The 21,093-nt window shown below is 41.0% G+C and overlaps 1 protein-coding gene and 1 pseudogene across 1 annotated transcript; both read left to right on the top strand.

The window, feature by feature from the left end:
- The first annotated feature begins 1,379 nt into the window (after positions 1-1,379).
- LOC147333819 (uncharacterized) lies at positions 1,380-7,237 on the top strand (annotated as a pseudogene).
- An 8,990-nt stretch (positions 7,238-16,227) lies between these two features.
- Positions 16,228-18,952, top strand: LOC147333820 (zinc-binding protein A33-like). The gene has a single exon (XM_086270587.1). The coding sequence runs from the start codon at positions 16,506-16,508 to the stop codon at positions 17,889-17,891; it is 1,386 nt and encodes a 461-aa protein (XP_086126713.1). The 5' UTR covers positions 16,228-16,505; the 3' UTR covers positions 17,892-18,952.
- The last annotated feature ends 2,141 nt before the right edge of the window (positions 18,953-21,093 follow it).

The following is a 21,093-nucleotide window of genomic DNA, read 5'->3' on the forward strand; positions in this document are numbered from 1 at the left end:
GTTGCTATGACAGCAAGTCCCGGATGAGCTTCGGGGAACCGAACGATCCAAGATCACGCGAAATCGTCAACAATCAAATCCAGCTAACTTACTTAGCGAGGTACGAAGAACGGGCCCCTGGACTGAAGGTGGAGCTTTGTGCGTGTTGGGCTGAGGCTGAAGCAACTAGAGACGAGAATTTACAGGAAATAGCCGGGGCTACACTGACTACTGTCGTTCAACGATCCAGCAGTCGGAAACACTGAGCTGTCACCTTGAGCAGAGGCTCGAGTGACAAGATAATGAGCAGCAGGTGAGTAATTATTTTCAGGGCACAGGCCTGAGGGTGGAACCCACAACAAGTTCAACCCCTGCAGAGAAGAGTGAGGGAGAGAGAAAGAAGAGAGAAACAACAACAACAGTGCGATCTCAGAGGTGAACGCCAGGGAGACACGGGAAAGCATGACAGTTTCTGTCAAACACTGGATTAGTTCATCTGGCTGTTTGTCACAGGCAGCTGGAAAACACATGGTCCGATAGTCATTCCCATTATACTACTTCATAGTCCATGTCAAGTCCTTTGGTTGGTTGAATGTGCAAAGTTCTCCAGAAAACAGTGAAGCTCCATCACCTCCAAACAGTGAGAGCCTCTATGGTTTTTAGATATGCTCTACACTAAAAGATAGAAGATAAAAATATTTCTGTATGGAATATAGATTCCTAATAACAAAAAGATTCCTCCTTGTGAATTAATAAGTAAATATGTCATGTTGCCTTTGTAACATGTTTTGGAGCATTTGTGGACTGTTGGAGTGAAAAACTGTGACTGTACTGAAGGAGTGTGACTGGTCATCTGTCTTGTCACACAAGATGGAAATTATGGCCTGTGAGGTTTGGTATAATTCTCCAGTTTCTGTGTTACTGACATTGTATCAATAGTTTTTTTGAATTGGGAAAAGAATGCTGTGTAACTGAAGCTGTTATGCGTTCTTGGGCTACATGGTGTTCTGGTGGTTAGCACTGTTGCCTCTGAGCACAAAGGTCCTGAGTCCAACTCCACTGCTTCTCTGGGGTCTTTTTGTGTGGAGTTTGCATGTTCTCCTCATGTTTACTTGGGTTCCCTATAGGTACTCTGGCTTCCTCCAATGTCCAAAGAAATGCAGTTTATGGTATTAGGTTAATTTGTAATTCAAAATTGGTGTGAACATGTGAATGGTTAGTCCTGGGACAAGCTGGTGATCTGTCCAGGGTGTAACCCCTCCCCCCCGTGACCCTGACTAGGATAAGTGGAATAGGTTGGATATGATATGATATACCTTTATTAGTCCTACAAGGGGAAATTGAAGATAATGTTGGTTGTATTCCATCTTTTAACTCTGGGTCAAACCCACAACATTCATTTAATGTTTGTTCGTGTCTCTGTCCTTCCAGTTTCCCAGCATGCTCTGGCTGTGGTGGTGGTGGAGGTGAATGAGGGGGAAAGGTCTGTCCTACTATCATGTCTGTACTCAGGTTCTATACCTGAGGACAATCGAACAGTGATGTGGACTCGCAGTGACCTTGATCCCAAATCTGTACACCAACGACGAGAAGAAGGAGACGATCTTACAGGACAAAACCAGCGTTACAGCAGACGCACATCAATGAATCGTTACGCTTTCATCATTAAAGACTTCAGTCTCACTCTAAGGAAACCCACAAAAACTGACAGCGGCAACTACACCTGCTCCATCAGTGCTGGAGGGAAAGAACGGAGACTCAGAGACATCCAGCTGCAGGTCAAAGGTCAGCATCAAATTCTAAAACCTGCTGTGATTACATGTCGTATTCAGTACTACAGAGAAAGGTCAGAGGTTAAATGAAAGCAAAGTATTTCTTAAACGGTTTCTGAAGGTCTTGATGAGCCCAGCAGGAACGTTTGTAGACTTGACCTCAGTGAAAACAGCAAAACAAGAGAAGCAAAGCAGAAGAAATTCGTTCTGTGCATGTGCAGATGTGTTTATGTTTACCTCCGGGAGGTTCAGCACACACACATCTGTACATACATTAAATACATTAAAACTTTATGCACGGCCCAACACAAAACTTTTAGAGGCCTTTTGCTGCCACTTTTACAGTTGACACTTTGGTTTCTTGTCCTCTCAGACCAGCAGGTGGAGGTGAAGGTGAGGGAAGGGTCAGAGTCTGTCATCCTGCCCTGCAACACAACACCTGACCTGCCTGAGGACACCACAGTGGAGTGGACTCGCTCTGACCTCGGACTCATCACAGTCCATGAGTATTCTAACAGAAATGATGACGTCATGACTCAGGACGAAGTTTACAGAGACCGAACGAAGATGAATGAAGACCTGCTGAGAACTGGAGACCTCAGTCTGACCCTGAAACATCCCACAGAGAGAGACACAGGACGATACATCTGCACCATCTACAGGGACAAAGACATCCTGACACAGAAAGTAGTGCTGCAGGTCAAAAGTAGGTGCTGGAGATAAAGGTCAAAGGTCAATACTGTAGACACAGGTCAGAGATTAGAAGTCATTTTGTTTTATGTTTCCCCACAGAACCATTTCCATCCTGGGTCAAAGATCTTATGGTTCTCCTGTTTGTCTTTGTGATTTTTGGAGGTCTTTTATATTATTTACGTCACTATTACATGTCAGGTAAGTGTCTTTCCTACTACACTACCCATAATACCAGTGGTTAACAGGTGGCCTCTTGACTGTGTTCAGACCAGACACATGAGATCGTGAGATCAAAGAACGAGTCAGGAACAAACTGAGACACAATCTGATTGAGACTAGAAGGCAAGAAGGGCGCAGGGAGGTCATGTGACCATCACAGCTGGTGCTGATGTCATCGTGTTGTGCTTTGTTGTCCTCTCAGATTACCAAGTGGAGGTGGATTCAGGGGTGGCGTCTGTCAAGCTGCCCTGCAAAACTATATTTAAATTCCTAAAACACACTAAAGTGGAGTGGAGGGACAGAAACAACAGGAAGGTCCATGTGTATCAGAACGGCTCTGACCAGCCTGAAAAACAGCACCGGTTTTACAGAAACCGAACAGAGATGAAGAGCACATCTCTGCTGAAACCTGGAGACCTCAGTCTGACCCTGACATATCCCACGGATGACGACAACTTCACCTACACCTGTACCATCTACAGCAGGAAAGGAAACATACTGACAAGGAAAAATGTGCACCTCCATGTCAGAGGTCAGTGCTGCTTATACAGGTCAAAGGTTTTGACACACTAGACTAGACACACTGACATGAGACAAAGACCAAAGTAAAACAGGAAACACACCAACTGAACTCTAGACATGAAAACTGAGGAGACAGAAAATAGAGTCCTAAAAAACAGGACAGAAAGGCACAAAGAAAGCACAAAACATAGTTTTTACCTTGTTTCTCCCCGAATCCCACACAGTGCTCACGTCTGTGGCGTGAATTGTGACAACCCCAACTCCAAATCTGTACAGTGGCTTCTCTCAGTTCCCAATACCTAGTGAGAAAACACATGAATTAAACTGCCAAGCAACACACACACAAAGTTCTCACTAACAAACCCATCGTGAACTCAATGATCCAGCACCGACTGAAGCTCAGCCACTCGCTTAAGTAGAGAGGCAACTGATGAAGGCAATCAGCTGGCTTCAGAGCAGGAACTCTCCTCAGCCTGATGATTCTTGTAATTCTTTCTTCCGGATACACACACTCATGTCCAAACACCTATACACATAAACAGGGACAAGGCTGTGCAGAGATTTTTAGATGGGCGGGTGCTCAAAGTTCAAAAGGGGCACAGAGAAAAGGCCGAATAACAACAACCCGCATTCATCAACAATCTAATATGGAATCACATCATACTATATCACTGTCATCAGGTGGGGACAAGGCAAAGCAAACATATTCCATGTTTACCTGATGGGTACAATGTTGCTCTTGTGGGGTTTCTGCTGCTCCTGCTGTGATAGTGCTGGAGGGCAGGGCTGTGCTGATCCGAGACTGTAGACATTAAATGCAAAGATTGGTGAAGGTGCTTGGAAGCATAAGGAAACAAAATAAACTCGGCTCTCCCTGTGACTCAGTTTGCCTCTCTTACTCTTTCATCTCCTCATCTCATCTATCACTCTCCACTTGATGTCCATCTGACAACAAGGCACAGTTTGCTATTGCATTAATCTATTATTTAATTATCCACACTTCACAAATAGGGATGGGTATCGTTTAGGTTTTATCCAATACCAGTACCAAACCGGTACTTTTGAACCGGTGCTTAAAGAATGAAGAACACAAACTTTGTACAAAAACCTCTCATGTTGAGCTGTTTTTTTTGTAAAAAGATAACAATGTTAGCCTTTTCTGCAGCTATAGGGGATTTACAGTATCACTCTTGGCTGTAAGCAGTGCTTAATCAATGGGGGGGAAAAAAACACCAACTTTGTCCAAAAACCTCTCATGTTTAGCAGTTTCCCACTTTTTCTTTGATCATTTTAGCTTTTTTGGCCAGGGTGAAGTTAGTATCTGCCATCAAACAAGAAGACAGCCGCATGTAGCTATGATGATGTTTGCTAGTTCACCTTACATGCATTAATTTAATAACGTGGTTAGCCTACTCAACGTAAATTACACACGAACATTAAGCTACTCACGCAGAGAAGAACGGCTGCTGCTGCATCATCATCCGTCATCATTTCTGCTACACTGGCAGGGCGGGGCCAGGACTCTCCTCTTCGGGTTTTTGGGGGATGTTGCTAACTCCGGGTCCGATAACTGGCAACCCACCCGCAGTAGATGTGCTCGATGTGAGGTCTCGCAGCAAGCTATCAAATACGGTGCATTTCTCGGCTTTTAACAAAACGCTATGCGTCGCCAGGTGTTTCATCGGATTTGAGGTGTTACCTCCTTTGACAGTATCACAGTATCAGCTTAAAGCACTTGTTGCTGCTGAGTTTGCATCTTTTGCTGTGAAGTACAGCCAGACTTTGACCGCTTCGCCTTGGGCATTTTTAATCTGTAGCTCTGCTCTAAAAGAACGCACGTACCTGGGCCCGCCTACTACGCTCGCAAAGGTAAATGATTGGCTGGAATCCAAAGTGTGTCAAAGCTCAGGAAAAAAAAAGCACCAAAATAAAGCACCGAAATGTGCGCTGCTTTTCGGTCTGGTTACTACCGTTTATGTCAGAACCGGTGACATGATACCGGTACCCATCCCTAGTTACAAATCTTGCACCTAATCCATAACAAAGTAATGATAGACAATGTTATAGAACTATTCTTAAGAAGCATTTATAGACCGTGTTATATCATGAATAATAATTTTAGAACTTTATACACATAAAACAAACACTAATATAATCTGTTTCTTAATGTATTTTCTTTAACATACAGTGTGTCTTTTTTAATATCATAATAATACATAATTATGCTGATATGCATATCATCATATTGCATATGCAAGTCCCTCAGAAAGGCAGGAAAAGCCCTGTAACTTACTTTAAAACTAAATATGTTCCCTAAAACCGTGGACAGAGCTACAGACCCATGACAGTTGTCCTTTCAACATGTTTTAATACTTTGTACCTTGTTCCATTTAATTTGAACAAGCCTCTTAAAAAGTCAGTGATCACAGTCGGCCTCTCTCGGTTTTTATTACCACTGTTCATTTTAAAGCTCGGTTTTTAAAACCTTACGATGTAACTACAGCCCAGCCCATGCAGCAGGATAATAATGACTAAGATTATATTGGAGTGGGCCTGATACTCATGTCCGATGACAGTGCTGCCATCAAATTGCCTTTCTTTGCTTTGACTCTGTCTCCAACAAGAGGTGAAGCAGATGTTCTTACATTAATGGAATCACTAATACAACAGATCACCTGAAAATGAATAATGAATTTGCTGAAACAGATGTCTTTATTAATGAATTGTACTGATTAGTCTCTATTTCTCTCAGCTGAGCTCTGTTTCTGAAAGACGAACTCGTTCATGTCAGAGAGCAGACGTCTTTATGACATAATGTATCTGGCATGCAGAGAATCATGTTCATTTAGATTTTGCTGACATTTAAAATTCAGTTTTGCTTTTTATTTTGAAACATTTTTATTTTATTTCAATATTTTTTAGTCTGAATAAATCAAACTTGCTTGATAGGACAGCTCTCAGGTAACAAGATGGCAAATAAGTCTTTGACTCAGAGTTCTTTAAGACTAAACCAGTCGAACTTGATTTCATTGAAAAGATGCCATTTTCTCCATTCAGACAAAACATGTTCAGAGCTGCTTTTGCTTTACAGCTCATGTTGTGTTTGTTGTCCTCTCAGTCCCCCAGGTGGAGGTGGATTCAGGGGAGGCATCTGTCCTGCTGCCGTGCAAAACTACTATAAACCTGCCTAAAGATGCTAAAGTGAAGTGGATGACCAGATTCAACAGGAAGGTCCACTGACCAGCTTGAAGATCAGGACAACCATTACAGAGACCGAACACAGATGAATAAAGACCTGCTGAAAACTAGAGACCTCAGTCTGACCCTGAAATACCCCACAGACTGGGACGCAGACATCTACACCTGCACCGTCTGCAACAGGGAGGGGAAAAAAATCCTGATGAAACAAGTGGAGCTGAAAGTCAGAGGTCAGTGCTGCTGCTGGGTGTGAGCTGCAGAAGAAGAAGAGATGATGAGATCTTCATGAACACAAATCTTATTTTGTGCTTTAGACTGTTTATGAAATTTGTTGTCCTCTCAGTCTGTCAGGTGGAGGTGGAGGAGGGGGCGGAGTCTGTAGAGCTACCTTTCAAAACCACAAAAGAGCTGCCTGCAGATGCTAAGGTGGTGTGGTGGAACAATGATGACAGGAAGGTCCACGTGTATAAGAACGGCTCTGATCAGCCTGGAGAACAGCACCAGCTTTACAGAGACCGAACAAAGATGAAGAGAAGATCTCTGCTGAAGCCTGGAGACCTCAGTCTGACCCTGAAACAGCCCACAGAGAGAGACAGTGGGAGGTACAGCTGTAGAGTCTACGGGGAGATCAAGAGATACAAAAGAGTGCTGCTCAGAGTCAAAGGTTTGTGTGTGTGTGTGTGTGTGTGTGTGTGTGTGTGTGTGTGTGTGTGTGTGTGTGTGTGTGTGTGTGTGTCTGACTGTCTTGTGTCTCCTCTGCAGGGAGAGTTCAGGTCCAGCATCAAACAGGGGACATCAGGAACAGAAGCAGCTCCATTGATCCGACTCCTCTGATGGCTGATCAATCAGTTTGATCTGTGTGTTCTTTGATTATTGATCAGTGATGTCAGAGTGGAGTCAGTGTGATGTTGTTGTTGTGTGTTTGAGACTTTTAGTGTCCATGAAGGTCTCTGCTGCCGTAGATCCTCTGAACTGTGACAGAGGTCTCACTCTGGAGGAAACTCTCAGCACTTTCCAGCAGCTCCTCCATCATGGAGGACGTTCCCTCACTGTAACAGGTGGAGGAGAGAGGAGAGGAAGCACAGGTGGATCCTCTGAGGAAAATATTGTTATTACATGAGCGGAAAGACAAAAATACCATCACAGTAAAATAAGACTCCGTGTGTATAACATTTAAGGGTTGTCTCAGTCCACTCTGATCTGCTGTTACTTCTATGTAGGGTTGGCAACTGTCCTGTTTTATCTGAGTCATCCTGTATAATGAGCAAATTAAATACTTAAGTATGCGAGTCTGTACCCGCGTTCTCACTAGTTCACACAGGGGTCCAGACTTCCCAAGAGCGCAACGCGTGACTACATCACAGCTCCCGAGTTTTTGCTGCCATTCCCAGTTAATTTAACTGTTTGCTCATATTATCTCCACTTATTACCATGCTGTTTTTAGACTTGATGTATAGCATGAATAATCTGCTCGCTGTACATAATCATGTGCAGTTCCACATGGTTATTAACAGACAAAAAGAAAACATAATAGTGATATATAGAAGTAGTTTTGTATACAAGATCGCTGCAAAAAGCAAGAGCATCTGGCTACAGCCACTGGGGAGCGCCATATTACGACCTCCACACTAACTGGGAACACGTGACCTCCACAGTAATCGGAAACACGTGACTTCAGTTAAATCCACTTTGACAGCGAAAACTAAATTGTATTTTTGTTACTATTGATGCTGCTGATAAATAAATTTGATTCTAAGTGTTTTCTTAGCAATCTAGGTTTATTAAAAAAATCACCATCCCTTCAGCTTGTTCGTTGCCAAAAGTGTCCATGTGTTATGTTTGTGTTTCTTTGCTACTTTTTCTGCATAAAGTTTTTTCAGAAATATAAAATAGTCATTACTTTTTACATTTTTAATCCTTCAAACACCCTTTTCTAGTACAATGCACTTGTTTGAAGACAACCTCAAAACTCACCATTTCATATATCAGCACTGCTACTGGAAATTTTTGTACAGAGGTCCCTCGCTATAACGCGGTTCACCTTTCGCAGACTCGCTGTTTCACTGATTTATTTATTTTTTAATAGCAAATTGTTTTGTGTGTTCTGATTGCTGTAGACTATTGTCAATCAATCTAGTGCCGTGTCTTCTGCACGGCAGCGGTCCCCAACACCCGGGCCCGTTTGGTACCGGGCCATGAAAGTTGAGGCTCGGGTGTGAAGTGTATGATTTTCAGGGTTTTTAATCGTTAATTCTGTTTTCCTGGGTCTTTTCCCACGTTGTAGTCGTGTGTCTTATTTTGAAAGAACTATTTACACGTTACCATAGCGACCAGAGAGTATCAAGAAGCAGAGAGGAGGATGTTACTCTCAATGTTGTTGGTGCATTTCAGGAGGACGCTGCTCATAAAGTTACACAATCACACAGTGAATTCACGTTTATTATTATATTTACAAAATACCACCGTTTTGTCTTTGTCATTTTATTTTGTTGTATTTATCCGCAACACCTTCAAGGCCAGTCCGTGAAAATATTTTCTGACATTAAACTGGTCCGTGGTGCAAAAAAGGTTGGAGACCGCTGCTGTACAGTACATAATGAGTTTAGTTTGTCAAATTTATATAAATCTTCGATTGCTAGCAGTGTAACCCTGAAGTACTGTATGTTTGTGCGTTTTCTCCCCAACAAACACAACAATGCCGATGAAACATTTTGCACGGTTTCATTTTATAATGGACTTATGTTTCTACGAAGGTTTGAACTTTAAGAGTGTTTAAACAAAAGAAAAAAAGTGTGAAAATGTTCGTGCCTGTCTGAGGAAAGTGTATAAAGCATGTAGTGGGGGTTTTACAATTTTAAAACAGCTACAATAATTGTAAAAAATAAAGTTCACTACTTCGCAGATTTCACCTACCGTGGGTTATTTTGAGAACGTAACACCAGCGATAAACGAGGGACCACTTTTTCTATTATCAGTAGAGTCATCTAATTGATTAACATCAACATTGATTATTGTGCACTATTATTTTTGTTCAAGGAAAGCAAAAAAATGTTATGTTCACAAAATGCTGTAAAGTGTATGTTTCTGTTCCCTGTCCAGTGTACTGTTTGTTTGTATATTTGTCTTTTTGGCTGCTGTTACAACCAAATTTCCCCTTGTGGGACAATTAAAGGATTATTCTATTCTATTCTATTCTCTATTCTAAAATGTATATTTATTAAAACATTTATCTACTTTTACAGACTTTAAACCGACACTTTAAATTAGCACCAGTCCTTTTCATAAAAAACAAAATTTTATCTACATTCTGTTTTTTACACTTTAAATCCCAGTAAGGTTATATATTACCAGTAGCTTTTCAGATAAAACAGTAATCAAGTCCTAATGGTTTCATAAATCTTCATAGTTTTTTTCATATAAGCATCAGGGACAAGGCTGTCTTGCAATTGTTGAGGTCACTAGTGTGCGCCCTATTTCTTCCAGGATCACTCTTCATTTGTAGGTTTTAGTGGACTCCTACTATTGTGAAGTGGTTTTCATGGGACAGGGGCTTGTATTCCAAGATCTGGGAGATTGTAGAGATGAGCAGTAATTCCCTTCTTGCCATCTTTCCAGAAATATAAGTGATCTGGAAGCTGTTAGGCTTACTTACAGCAGCAGCACTTTTTGCACCTGCAGAAACTCCAGGACACATTTACTAACAGTGTTTGTTCCTGTGTGTGCTGCAGCTTTGAATTTTTTTTTGAGCGTTAATATTTTGGCTATGGTGTCTTGTTATGAAATAAGAGTAAAAGTGAAAAACAAACTGAAAAACACAGAGGAAGAAGTCCCTCTACACAAAAAACACTGCAGATGACAGGCCAGGCAAACATCTATTGACCTGTTTGAATGCCTCCTCATCATGTGAGCCTTGAAGTTTTTTTGTAAAAAGACTAAGACCACAGTGAGGGCGTTTAATTTTCATGGACTTTCCACAAGCCACAGTTTCATTTAGCACAGAGGGTAGAGCACATGAATGTTCTACCCAAGATTCAGAAAATTGTTTAGATGCTGGAGACAAGACATCGAGAGGGAGATGGGGCCAGTGTTGCCAACTCCTCAGTAAGGAAAATCGCTATTGGTTGTCCTAAAAGTCGCTAAATGACGTCATCGCCTAATTTGCATAATTGGTCATGCTAATGTAACTGTAAACTATGTTGTTGGAGAGAGAAATAACATCGTGGAAGAGACATAAAGTGAGTAAAAAACGTCCTAAATGCATTTAGAGTTTATTTAGAACTACAAATTAAATTTCTTTTAGCAATTATTGTTTTTTTTAATGTCACAATTCCAACCCTGCTCCTTTACCCGGGCTTGGACCGGCAAAAGTGACCCGAAATAGGCACTCTGGTTGAGTTACTTTGTATGTGTGTGTTCATAAGTACTTTTAAATAGGGCTGGGTATCGTCACTGATTTCTAGAATCGATTCAATTCCGATTCAAAAGGTCCCGAATCGATTCGATCCACGATTCGATTTAATTCGATTCGATTTGAATCTGGGAAATTTTGACAGTCAGAAATATTATAATTCAGATCAGTACATTTACATATTTTTGTATCTATAAAAAGGAAGCTGACACACGCAAGACTTTATCAAAGGTGTAAGCATCACAGCAGATGCCTTTGTGTCAAAGTAGCTGAGGATAAAACAGAAAAACATGAAGGTGATTTTCCTGGCCTGGGATTTTATAAAAATATTCTGCAGTACATCAAACACGGAAGAAAACCGTTAATCAACATATGAACATTACCTCTGAAGTTACAGCGGTTTTATTAGAGACACGGCTAACCGTTTTGCATTTTGCATAATTTTAAAAAGTTTAAATTTGTTCAGAAGCCTATTGAACGGCAGAAATTAGGTTTTCTTTTCAGAAGTATATAAAACGGAAAAAAAAAAACGTCGGCCGACAGCGCTGTGGTAGACTTGTGCGTAATAAGCAAGCGAATAATGAAGAAAACAGATTTTTAGACGGGAAACTGTTCTTGAAGTACAGAGAGAGAGAGAGAGAGAGAGAGAGAGAGAGAGAGAGAGAGAGCTGCGCAACGTGGTGGAAGCAAAACAGTAAAAGTCAGAGTGAATTCATGACGATGTTTATGTGAAGCGTTTGGATCTTCTTTTGCTGCTGGTTCGGTCAATATTGTTTGGAGAGACATCAAACTAACAGCTTTAGAATCGGCGCATAAAGGGCGTGAACACAAAGCGCGGACCCGCCCACAGATCAGAATCAGCGAGCTGTCGGCTTTCAGCCCGGACCGTGAGAAAGGCGACATCTAACTGATTCTGATCCGCCGGTTGCGTTGTGTGTCTAAGTCTTTGTGTAGAATCCCTGTACCTGCTCTCATTTACTGTCTTAACTGTTTGGTGGTTGTTGAAATTTTGTGATCTTTCACCAGAGATTCTGGCATTTCGGGCAAAATAAATTTATATTAAAAAAATCGATTCAGGATTTTAATGAATCGATTTTACGTTATCCAAGCCAGAATCGATTTTAATCGATGAATCGATTATAAAAACCCACCCCTACTTTTAAACCTTGTGATCCACAAAACAGCATAAGAGTAAGAGAGTAAAACAAGAACTGACTGCGTTACAGCACCCGCTGCTTGTTGAGTGTAAAAGCGATACGCGCTTTCACGTCTTTTTAGCGACTTTTTTTAGAGAAGAAGTCGCTAAGGGGTCTGAAAACTCGCTAAATATAGTGACAAAGTCGCTAAGTTGGCAACACTGGATGGGGCTCCACGGAGAGTTCAGTGGGGAGCAGTCCTGAATGCTGACATGACAATAATTGCCTTGCCATATCCCCACGCTGTATGACTGTCATGTTACAGACAGGGCAGTGAAAGTACACCGGCATATCATTTTGTCTGTAAGAGAGAAAAAAAAATAGAAAAAACAACAACATGTAATTTAAATGCAGTTTTATAGGATGCAGTGAGTTTATCTAACAATCAGATTGTACATATTAACAAAAATATCCAAGCCATGCTCAATAATGAAAGCAAAATAGTGTGGATCACAAGAGCTGTCAAGAAATGTGGTGAACAGGAAAGATTTTTTTAATGAAAACACTTTTTTCTCTCGCTGATGAATGAACTGAACTGAACAGTACAATGTGAAAAGCAACTTTTAAGTCAACAAAGAGAAAGAAGCTAAAAAGAAGTGCATATTTACAACTTAAACTGTGAGGTATATTTAATACCAACATACCTTTGAAAGGCAAAGCATTTTTAATGTGTCCATTTATATGCTCCTCAATCTTTGCCCTGACAGTAGGGCTGAGAGTGGGGCACAGAGGGCAGTGAAACAGCCAACACGTGGTGCATTCCTGCAATTCTGACTTGGAGGCACAACTCCAAATTGATATTTGCATCTAAAACAGAGAGAAAAACAGATAAACACCATAAATACTTTTAAGTTCAGGTTTTAGCAGAAATAATATGTTAGTTATGTAAGAGATTTGGGAGAAAATTCTTTACACAAACATAATTTACAAGACACTTATTTGTGACATACTTATCTATTGACATAACAGACAATTTAAGGCTAACTAAAATCTGGGCAATAAAAAGCAGAACAGAATGTAATAGACAATAATAGTATTTATAAATATATAAACGTCTTTGTGATGAACTTTACAGTGTTTTTGCAGGTGGAATGACATGAATAAAGTGCAATATGCAGTAAATGGAACAATGTGCATTGGTGTTACAGATAGTGAAAAGTAGTTCAATAACAAGCAAAACTCAAATACGTTTGAAACTGACCACTAAATGCTAACCAGAGGTGTCAAAAGTGCACACATTCCTTACTAAAGTTTAGATACCTCGGGGGTATGACCGTTGTTGTAACAAAGTGCCTACATAATAAGTGTAAGCAAACTAGATGATTCCTAGAATTATATAATTATTAACTGCAAATTTATACATGAAAGACTCTGTCCCAACCTTCACGATCCACTTGCAAGGTTTCCACAGTCGATGATGCACGCAGGAACGCATTTCCCATATTTGACAGTGGGGGTGGTGTGTTCAGAGTGATGTGCAGTGTTAGTTTTCCGCCACACATAGCGTTTTGCATTTTGACCAAAAAGTTTGGTCTCATCTGACCAGAGCACCTTCTTCTACATGTTTGCTGTGTCCCCCACATGGCTTGTGGCAAACTGCAAACAGGACTTCTTATGGTTTGCTGTTAACAATGGCTTTCTTCTTGCAACTCTTCCATAAAGGCTAGTGATGTGCAGATCGATCCTGAAATATCGATTCCTCCGATACCCGTCATTTATGTTCTAGAATCGATTCTCACATTAAAATATCGATATTTTAGTCATTTAGGGTAAATTTCTAGTTTATCATCAACAGGAACACAGTGGAAAGAAACTATAACATTCGGATTATCTACATTTGAAGGAACTACTTCCTCTTCCGCCTTTCATAGTCATGTGCGAAATACGGCTGTATAAATGTCTCGCAGCCCCTTGGCGTGCGCACTCAAAACAATGGCCGAACGCAAGCGAAGTCACGTGTGGACACATTTTACCTCCACAAACAGCCAAGACGCGGTTTGTGATGTATGTGGCAAGACAGTGAGGTGTTGTGGCAACACCACTAACCTCGTAAAACACCTCAGAATTAATCATAACACAGAATATGATGAGGTCATGTCGAGGCGAACCGAAGAGGAGGAGAGGACAGGGACAGGTGCTGCTAGGGCGAGACAGGCGTCTCTCACGGAGTCATTTAGTGCTGCAGGCAGGCACTATGCAGGTACAGAGGAGGAAAATGCTGGGTACATAGGCTAGGTCGCATTAAAATATACAGAGTACTTGCAGTAAAACAGGCATTGTAGTCTTTAAAACATAAAAATTCAGTTGAAGATTATTTCATAGATAAGAGAAACATTTTATAGATACTATTATTATCTATTAGCTTTATTATTATTTTCACTCAGTTTAATTTTTTTGACTGAGTTATTTGAATATTTTAAAATGCAGGTATTGACAAACTTATTTATTCCTTTAATTATGTATTATACTGACAATTTCATTCACACAGCATTCTATGTAAAACAGCAAGTATATGTAAACTATCAATTCCTTTCCCTGTTAGGCTATTTTAACAGACTGCATACATGACTCTAAAAATATTAAACATTCAGTGCAGTATACCCCATCTTTTGTTTTGCCCTTTGTATTTTATTTTCTTTGTAGATGATTCCCCAAGAGCAGCAACACTCAAATCAAATCAAATCACTTTTTATTGTCACATCACATGTGCAGGCACACTGGCACAGCACATGCGAGTGAAATTCTTGTGTGCGAGCCCCACAAGCAACAGAGATGCCACAAGATGCCTTGTAGAGATGATTGTGAAGGACCTCCAGCCTCTGTCCATAGTGGAGGACCAGGGTTTCCAGGGATTTGTGAGAGCTCTTGACTCAAAATATCAACTCCCAGGAAGAAAATCACTGACTGAGACTCATCTTGTAAATTTGTTTGATGAATGTAAAGGCAAAGTAAGACCATCTTTGCAAAATGCTTCCAGTGGCATATTTGACTGTAACATGCCATCTCATTGAAAACTGGCAAATGAGAGAATTTGTCCTGGAAACACACTCTTTCCATGGGCAGCATACAGCAGATAATATCAGCTCAGCACTTAAGCAAATCACAGAAGAATGGGGCATAACTGAGAAGGTGGTTGCAGTTGTCAAAACATATTTGTTAACTTTAAGAGTAAAGAGAGAAACTATCTGTATTTCTTAATTGCAAATGACACCAAATTGTATTCAAAATTGAGCCACACTTATGGAGCTCCACAATTCTTTTCCAGGTGTTTTGGTTGACATCTCTTGATTTTCCCATTTCAAAGAAACAGGCTCTGTGTTTTGCCTTATATGCATCCACAGCTGTGCCACCAACTTACTCACATGGACTCTACTAACCTATCAGAAGCTTCTTCAGCTCAGAATGGAATCGTCTGCAGTTTTCTTATTAATTAACAATAAACTTAGTGTATATGTACTCCTAAATTATATGAAAGTGATTAAAATAGACAGCTCTCTCTCTCTTTATTCCAACATTTAACTAATTCAAAAGATATTTCAATATTTATTTATCTAAAACAAAAAATGTTTACTCTAAACTGATGTTTAACAGTAAAAAAATGCTCTTGTTTTTCCCTAAAGTGTATGAAAATATCTGGTTTCAACTGAGTTATTTAGCCGTGGAGGGTAACAACTGAAAATAAGAAACACACATGTAAGCTAAGACTCTAAAGAAACAGCATTGTTGTTGTTCAGCTTTTCATTTCGCCATTTGTTGGTTCACTCGAAGAGCAAGTAACGTAATATGGGTCAAGTGATCAGTTTGACATCAGTCTTTTGTGATACACCGTCATATTTACATTATTTGTACAGTACGAATGATTTTCTTTGGTACCTGGTCAAACTTAAACTCTCCTCCGTCTGCCCGGCTGCACTACAGCAAACTCGCAGCAGCTTCTCCCCCCTCGCTCACGTAAGTGCTGTGCTCAGTCGTGCCTGAGCTCGGATCGTACCAAAATTAGGGGGAATTTACGACTGTGCGCAATGTGCTTCAACTACTGTGAGTAGTTTTTGTTTTATACACTTGTGAGTCAGGCATCTAACTGTGAAACAAATTACACTCCAAAAGACCCCGGGCTTCTGAAAAAATGACCCGGACTTAAGACCAATACGCCCGCCCCCTTCCCCCGCTGCGCCGACGGGGTTTGGGAAGTTGAATGAAGCTCCGCCCCTAACGTCATTCACAAGCGACAAACAAGGAAACAGATTATTTTTCGTTTTTCAGTGCAGAGAGACGCACAGACGATCAGACTGAGTTCAGACCAAACTAGCAGCTTCCTCTGAGTGAGTCCAGCTACAGGAGAGAAACGTGGAAAACTCCAACACTGCTGCTTCAAGCTGCTGACGCTCCACACACTGAATGTGAGTTTGAGCAAAAACACGACTCAAAAGAAGTTTCAGTGAAGGTGGTAGAGGAGGGAGGGGAGCCAGGACTGACTGTACTTCCTGTCTGCTGTTTTCAGCTTCACTCACAGACTCAATGGCTTCCAGATCAGAGGAGGATCTCTGCTGTCCGGTCTGTCAGGAGGTCTTCAGAGATCCTGTTATTCTGTCATGTAGCCACAGCTTCTGTAAAGACTGTCTGAATAGATGGTGGATCAAAAAACAGATACGTGAGTGTCCAGTTTGTAAGAACATATCTTCAAAGGATGATCCACCTTTAAACCGAGCTTTAAAGAACCTGTGTGAGTCGTTCTTACAGGAGAGAGATCAGAGAGCTTCAGAGGCTCTCTGCAGTCTGCACTCTGAGAAACTCAAACTCTTCTGTCTGGACCATCAGCAGCCAGTGTGTGTCGTCTGCAGAGACTCAGAAAATCACACCAATCACAGATTCAGACCCATTGATGAAGCTGCACAACAACACAAGAAGGAACTTCAGGAAACTCTGGAGCCCTTAAAGAAGAAGTTAAAGGTTTGCAAACGAGTTCAAGTGAAGTTTGATCAAACAGCAGAACACATTAAGGTCCAGGCCCGACACACAGAGAGGCAGATTAAGGAGCAGTTTAAGAAGCTTCACCAGTTTCTAGCAGAGGAAGAGGAGGCCAGGCTGGCTGTACTGAGGGAGGAAGAGGAGCAGAAGAGTGGGATGATGGAGGAGAAGATGGAGGCTCTGAGCAGAGAGATAGCAGCTCTTTCAGACACAGTCAGAGCCACAGAGGAGGAGCTGAGAGCTGAAGACGTCTCATTCCTGCACAACTACAAGGCTGCAGTGGAAAGAGTCCAGCGCTGCCCCCTGCTGGATGATCCACAGCTGCCCTCAGGAGCTCTGATAGACCAGGCCAAACACCTGGGCAACCTGACCTTCAACATCTGGAACAACATGAAGGACATGGTCTCCTACACTCCTCTCATTCTGGACCCAAACACTGCTCATCCAAGCCTCATCCTGTCTGAAGATCTGACCAGTGTGGTAGAAGGAGATGAACAGCAGCTTCCTGATAATCCAGAGAGGATTGATTTTTACTACTCTGTCCTGGGCTCTGAGGGCTTTAACTCAGGGACTCACAGCTGGGATGTCGATGTTGGAGACAGTAAATGGTGGAGACTGGGTGTGTTGGCAGAGTCTGTGCAGAGGAAGGGAATCATACAGTCTGAATTATGGACTATATTGTTATATAAAGGTACATACTCATCATGTTCACCATCAACTGGATCCACTGCTCTCCCAATTGCGAAGAAGCTCCAGAGGATCAGAGTGAATCTGGACTGGAACAGAGGAAAGCTGTCGTTCTCTGATCCTGATACTAACACACACATACACACCTTCACACACACTTTCACTCACAGGATGTTTCCATACATTTGGGCTGATGAAGTGAAGGTGTGTCCGTTGAAGGTGTCAGTGTCAGTGCAGCAGATGAGTTGAGGATGATGATGTTTCTAATGTTGTTTCCTGTCAGTGAATTGAAGCTGTTAAACTGCAGCTGTCCTCCTTAAACATATTGTTGAAACCACAATCCATATTTGGCTTTCATTCACTTTATTCAAGCCAGTACTCGCTATAGGTCATGTTATGTAAATAATCTCCTCATTGAATACAGACTTCAACTGATCATTGCCTTTTCCCTGTTTTGCCTAGATTCTTGTTTTCTAGTTTTTAAGACTTTGTGTTCGAGGATAAAACCAGGGTTGCTACAGCTTAAAGGAAAGTTAGACTTATGAATTTTAATGTCAGCTTTGTTCTTGTTAGGAACAAGCTAATAGCCAACTTGCTCGAATGTGAGCTGGATTTCTTTTTCCATGACACAAAGTTTGAAACAGTTCATACACAACTATTCTTTGTATTTCATGACATGTCTTCATTGTTGTTTTGAATGTGTTGCTGTATGGAATATGCCGTTTTTATGAGCAAAGTTAATATAGTTAATATATTTTAGTATTTATATTTTTTTGTTAAACTTATTGTGTGTATTTAGTAATTTAATAAGTAAATTCATGGATATGATTGAACTAAATTTATTTTTACTCTATTATTGTTGGATTGGTTAAGTAAAACCATGAATACGTGTGCCTTAAAGGCTTGGTTTATAGTTAAAAACCCAGCATTGTGGATTTATGCAAATGATAACATGCGTTGCTAAAGGGGGGAGTGGGAGAGAAAAAAGTATAGCAGAGGCAAGATGCTGCAAGAGAGGAGGACAGAGCCACAGTTCTCCTACCATAGTTTTTTTTGTTGTTGTTGTTGTTGTTCTTGAGGATAACTTAGTCCTGATTATTCCTATAAGAAGATTTACAAGCTGTGGAATAAATTTTTGTTTATATCTTTTCACATCAGAGTCCTGTGGAAGTTTTTTTTTTCCCCCTCTTCGCATGAAGATTGAATTGATTGAAGCGTAGGAAAACTGGTCTCATGGCTATACACAGTGGGAATGTAAAGCAAGATGATGGTAATAGTTTTGTCCGGGTTCACTTTGCGTTGATCCACTGGTACTGCAGTATAGAATAGAATTCAACTTTATTGTCATTGCACATGCACAGGTACAGGGCAACGAAATGCAGTTTGCATCCATCCAGAAGTGCTTTAGTGATATAGATATATTACAATATATATTAGCAATGATATAGATATGTAAGTATATTACAGAAATGGGTCTATTATGTTATAATGTAGACGGTATGAAGTATGTTGTGAATATTCTATAACTATAAGTATGTACAGACTGTAGTGAGTACAAGCTATGAACAGGATATAAATATGAAAAACTATACAGAATATGAAATAAATAACTTTACAGAATCTGAGATATACAGCTATACAGAAATGTGAACTATGCAAGTTGTAAACAGTTGTAGGATTAAAGATTATTGAATGTACAGAATGATTATTTACACAGAGCTATACAGTAGTGCAGTTAAGATAAGTGGGGGTGTGGATAATTCCTACAGAGGCTATATAAAGTGCTAGTGGTTGTGAGTGGTGGTTCAGTCCATGTTATTATTGCGTGTTTGAGGGTACAGTTGTCCATTGTGGGTGTGTGTATGTTCAGTCCATGAGTTTAACGTGGGTCAGATGTCAGGAGGCAGAGTTCAGGAGTCTGACAGCTGTGGGGAAGAAGCTGTTCCGGTACCTGGTGGTCTTAGTCCGGAGGCTCCTGTAGCACCTCCCAGAGGGCAGGAGGGTGAAGAGTCCATGTGATGGGTGACTGGGGTCTTTGATGATTTTCCCAGCCCTTTTCAGACACCGCTTCCTGTAGATGTCTTTTATGGCAGGAAGTGGTGCTCCGGCAATGCGCTGGGCAGTTTTCACGACCCTCTGCAACGCCTTCCGGTCCGAGGCAGAGCAGTTCCCGTACCAGACTGTTATACAGTTGGTCAGGATGCTCTCGATGGTGCAGCGATAGAAGTTCACCAGGATGTCTGAGGACAGGTGGTTCTTCCTCAGAGTCCTCAAGAAGAAGAGGCGCTGGTGAGCCTTCTTGACCAGCTTGGAGCAGTTGGTCGTCCAGGTGAGATCCTCGGAGATGTTTGTTTTTGCTTTTGTTACAGTGCACTGAGATAAGAACATCTGAGAGGTGTGATCCACCGGTGGTGATATTTTGGTATTTTGTGAGTTCCTGATTTAACAAATCAGCTCTTTAATCCAGGCCTGAGAGATTGAACTTTAAAGCGCTATAAAATATTCTTATTGAAAACAGTCGCAAAGTATTTTTTCTCCATGATTATAATGAGCTTGGGAGAAAATTCACTTATATGGGACATTGATCCTGAAGCCTAAAAGGATTGCACCGAGTCAATCCAGTCCAAAGAAGGAAAAACAAACAAGGAGCTGTTTCCTTTAAAATGATGACGTCATCTTGCTGGTGATGGAGCCTCGAATAGGCTGCGCGTGAGACTCCATTATCAGCAACTTTTGGTATGAATGTGTGTGGATGTATGCATATGACTGACGACTAAAAGTCATGGACTGACGACTAAAAGTTTAACTGACTTGATACTGAGACAAAAACGGTGCCGACTTTAGGATTATTGAATGTCCACAGACAATTCACCCAGCCTGTAAAAGAAGGGTGGATGTTTTGTTTTGCTTTGTTTTGTCTGCAAGAACAGAAGAATGACAGAGACTAAAGAGCTGTAGCTTCACAGCAGTGTGAACTGCAGACTGAACCCTTTGGTTGCTAATTTTGAGCTACTGATGTTTGCATTAAGGAAATTGTGTTTTAGTAGCTGTGTTTTAATTAAGGTATTACATTATATTGTTGGGAATATTAAATGCTAAAGTGAAGAAAAGGTTTGATCCCACTCATGACTGAGCATGTTATTATTAACCATAGTGGGTCACTATAGAGAGTCAATTAATTTTAGAAAAAAAACAAACAAACAAAAAACCCTCCACCGAGGTCTATGAATAAGAGGGGAATGATAGACAGCCACACTCAAAATGGAGATATGTAATGATAAACACTGGTCCCCGTCTTTTGGGCGCTCTCTTGAAGTAGTTAACAATTTAAAAGTAAGATAAAATAACAGGGGCATGTGCTGAGGGGTGGTGCTGCACAAGAACAAGAGTAAAATAAAGAAAATATTGTTTTTAGAAGTGCAAATTAAAATGTACCATTACACTCAGAGGA

Source organism: Aulonocara sp. 'chitande type north' Nkhata Bay, linkage group LG3 (assembly GCF_057382095.1).
Source record: "Aulonocara sp. 'chitande type north' Nkhata Bay isolate Kocher_YH1m ecotype deep benthic linkage group LG3, A_spYH_male_GT1.1, whole genome shotgun sequence".
Lineage (NCBI taxonomy): Eukaryota > Metazoa > Chordata > Actinopteri > Cichliformes > Cichlidae > Aulonocara > Aulonocara sp. 'chitande type north' Nkhata Bay.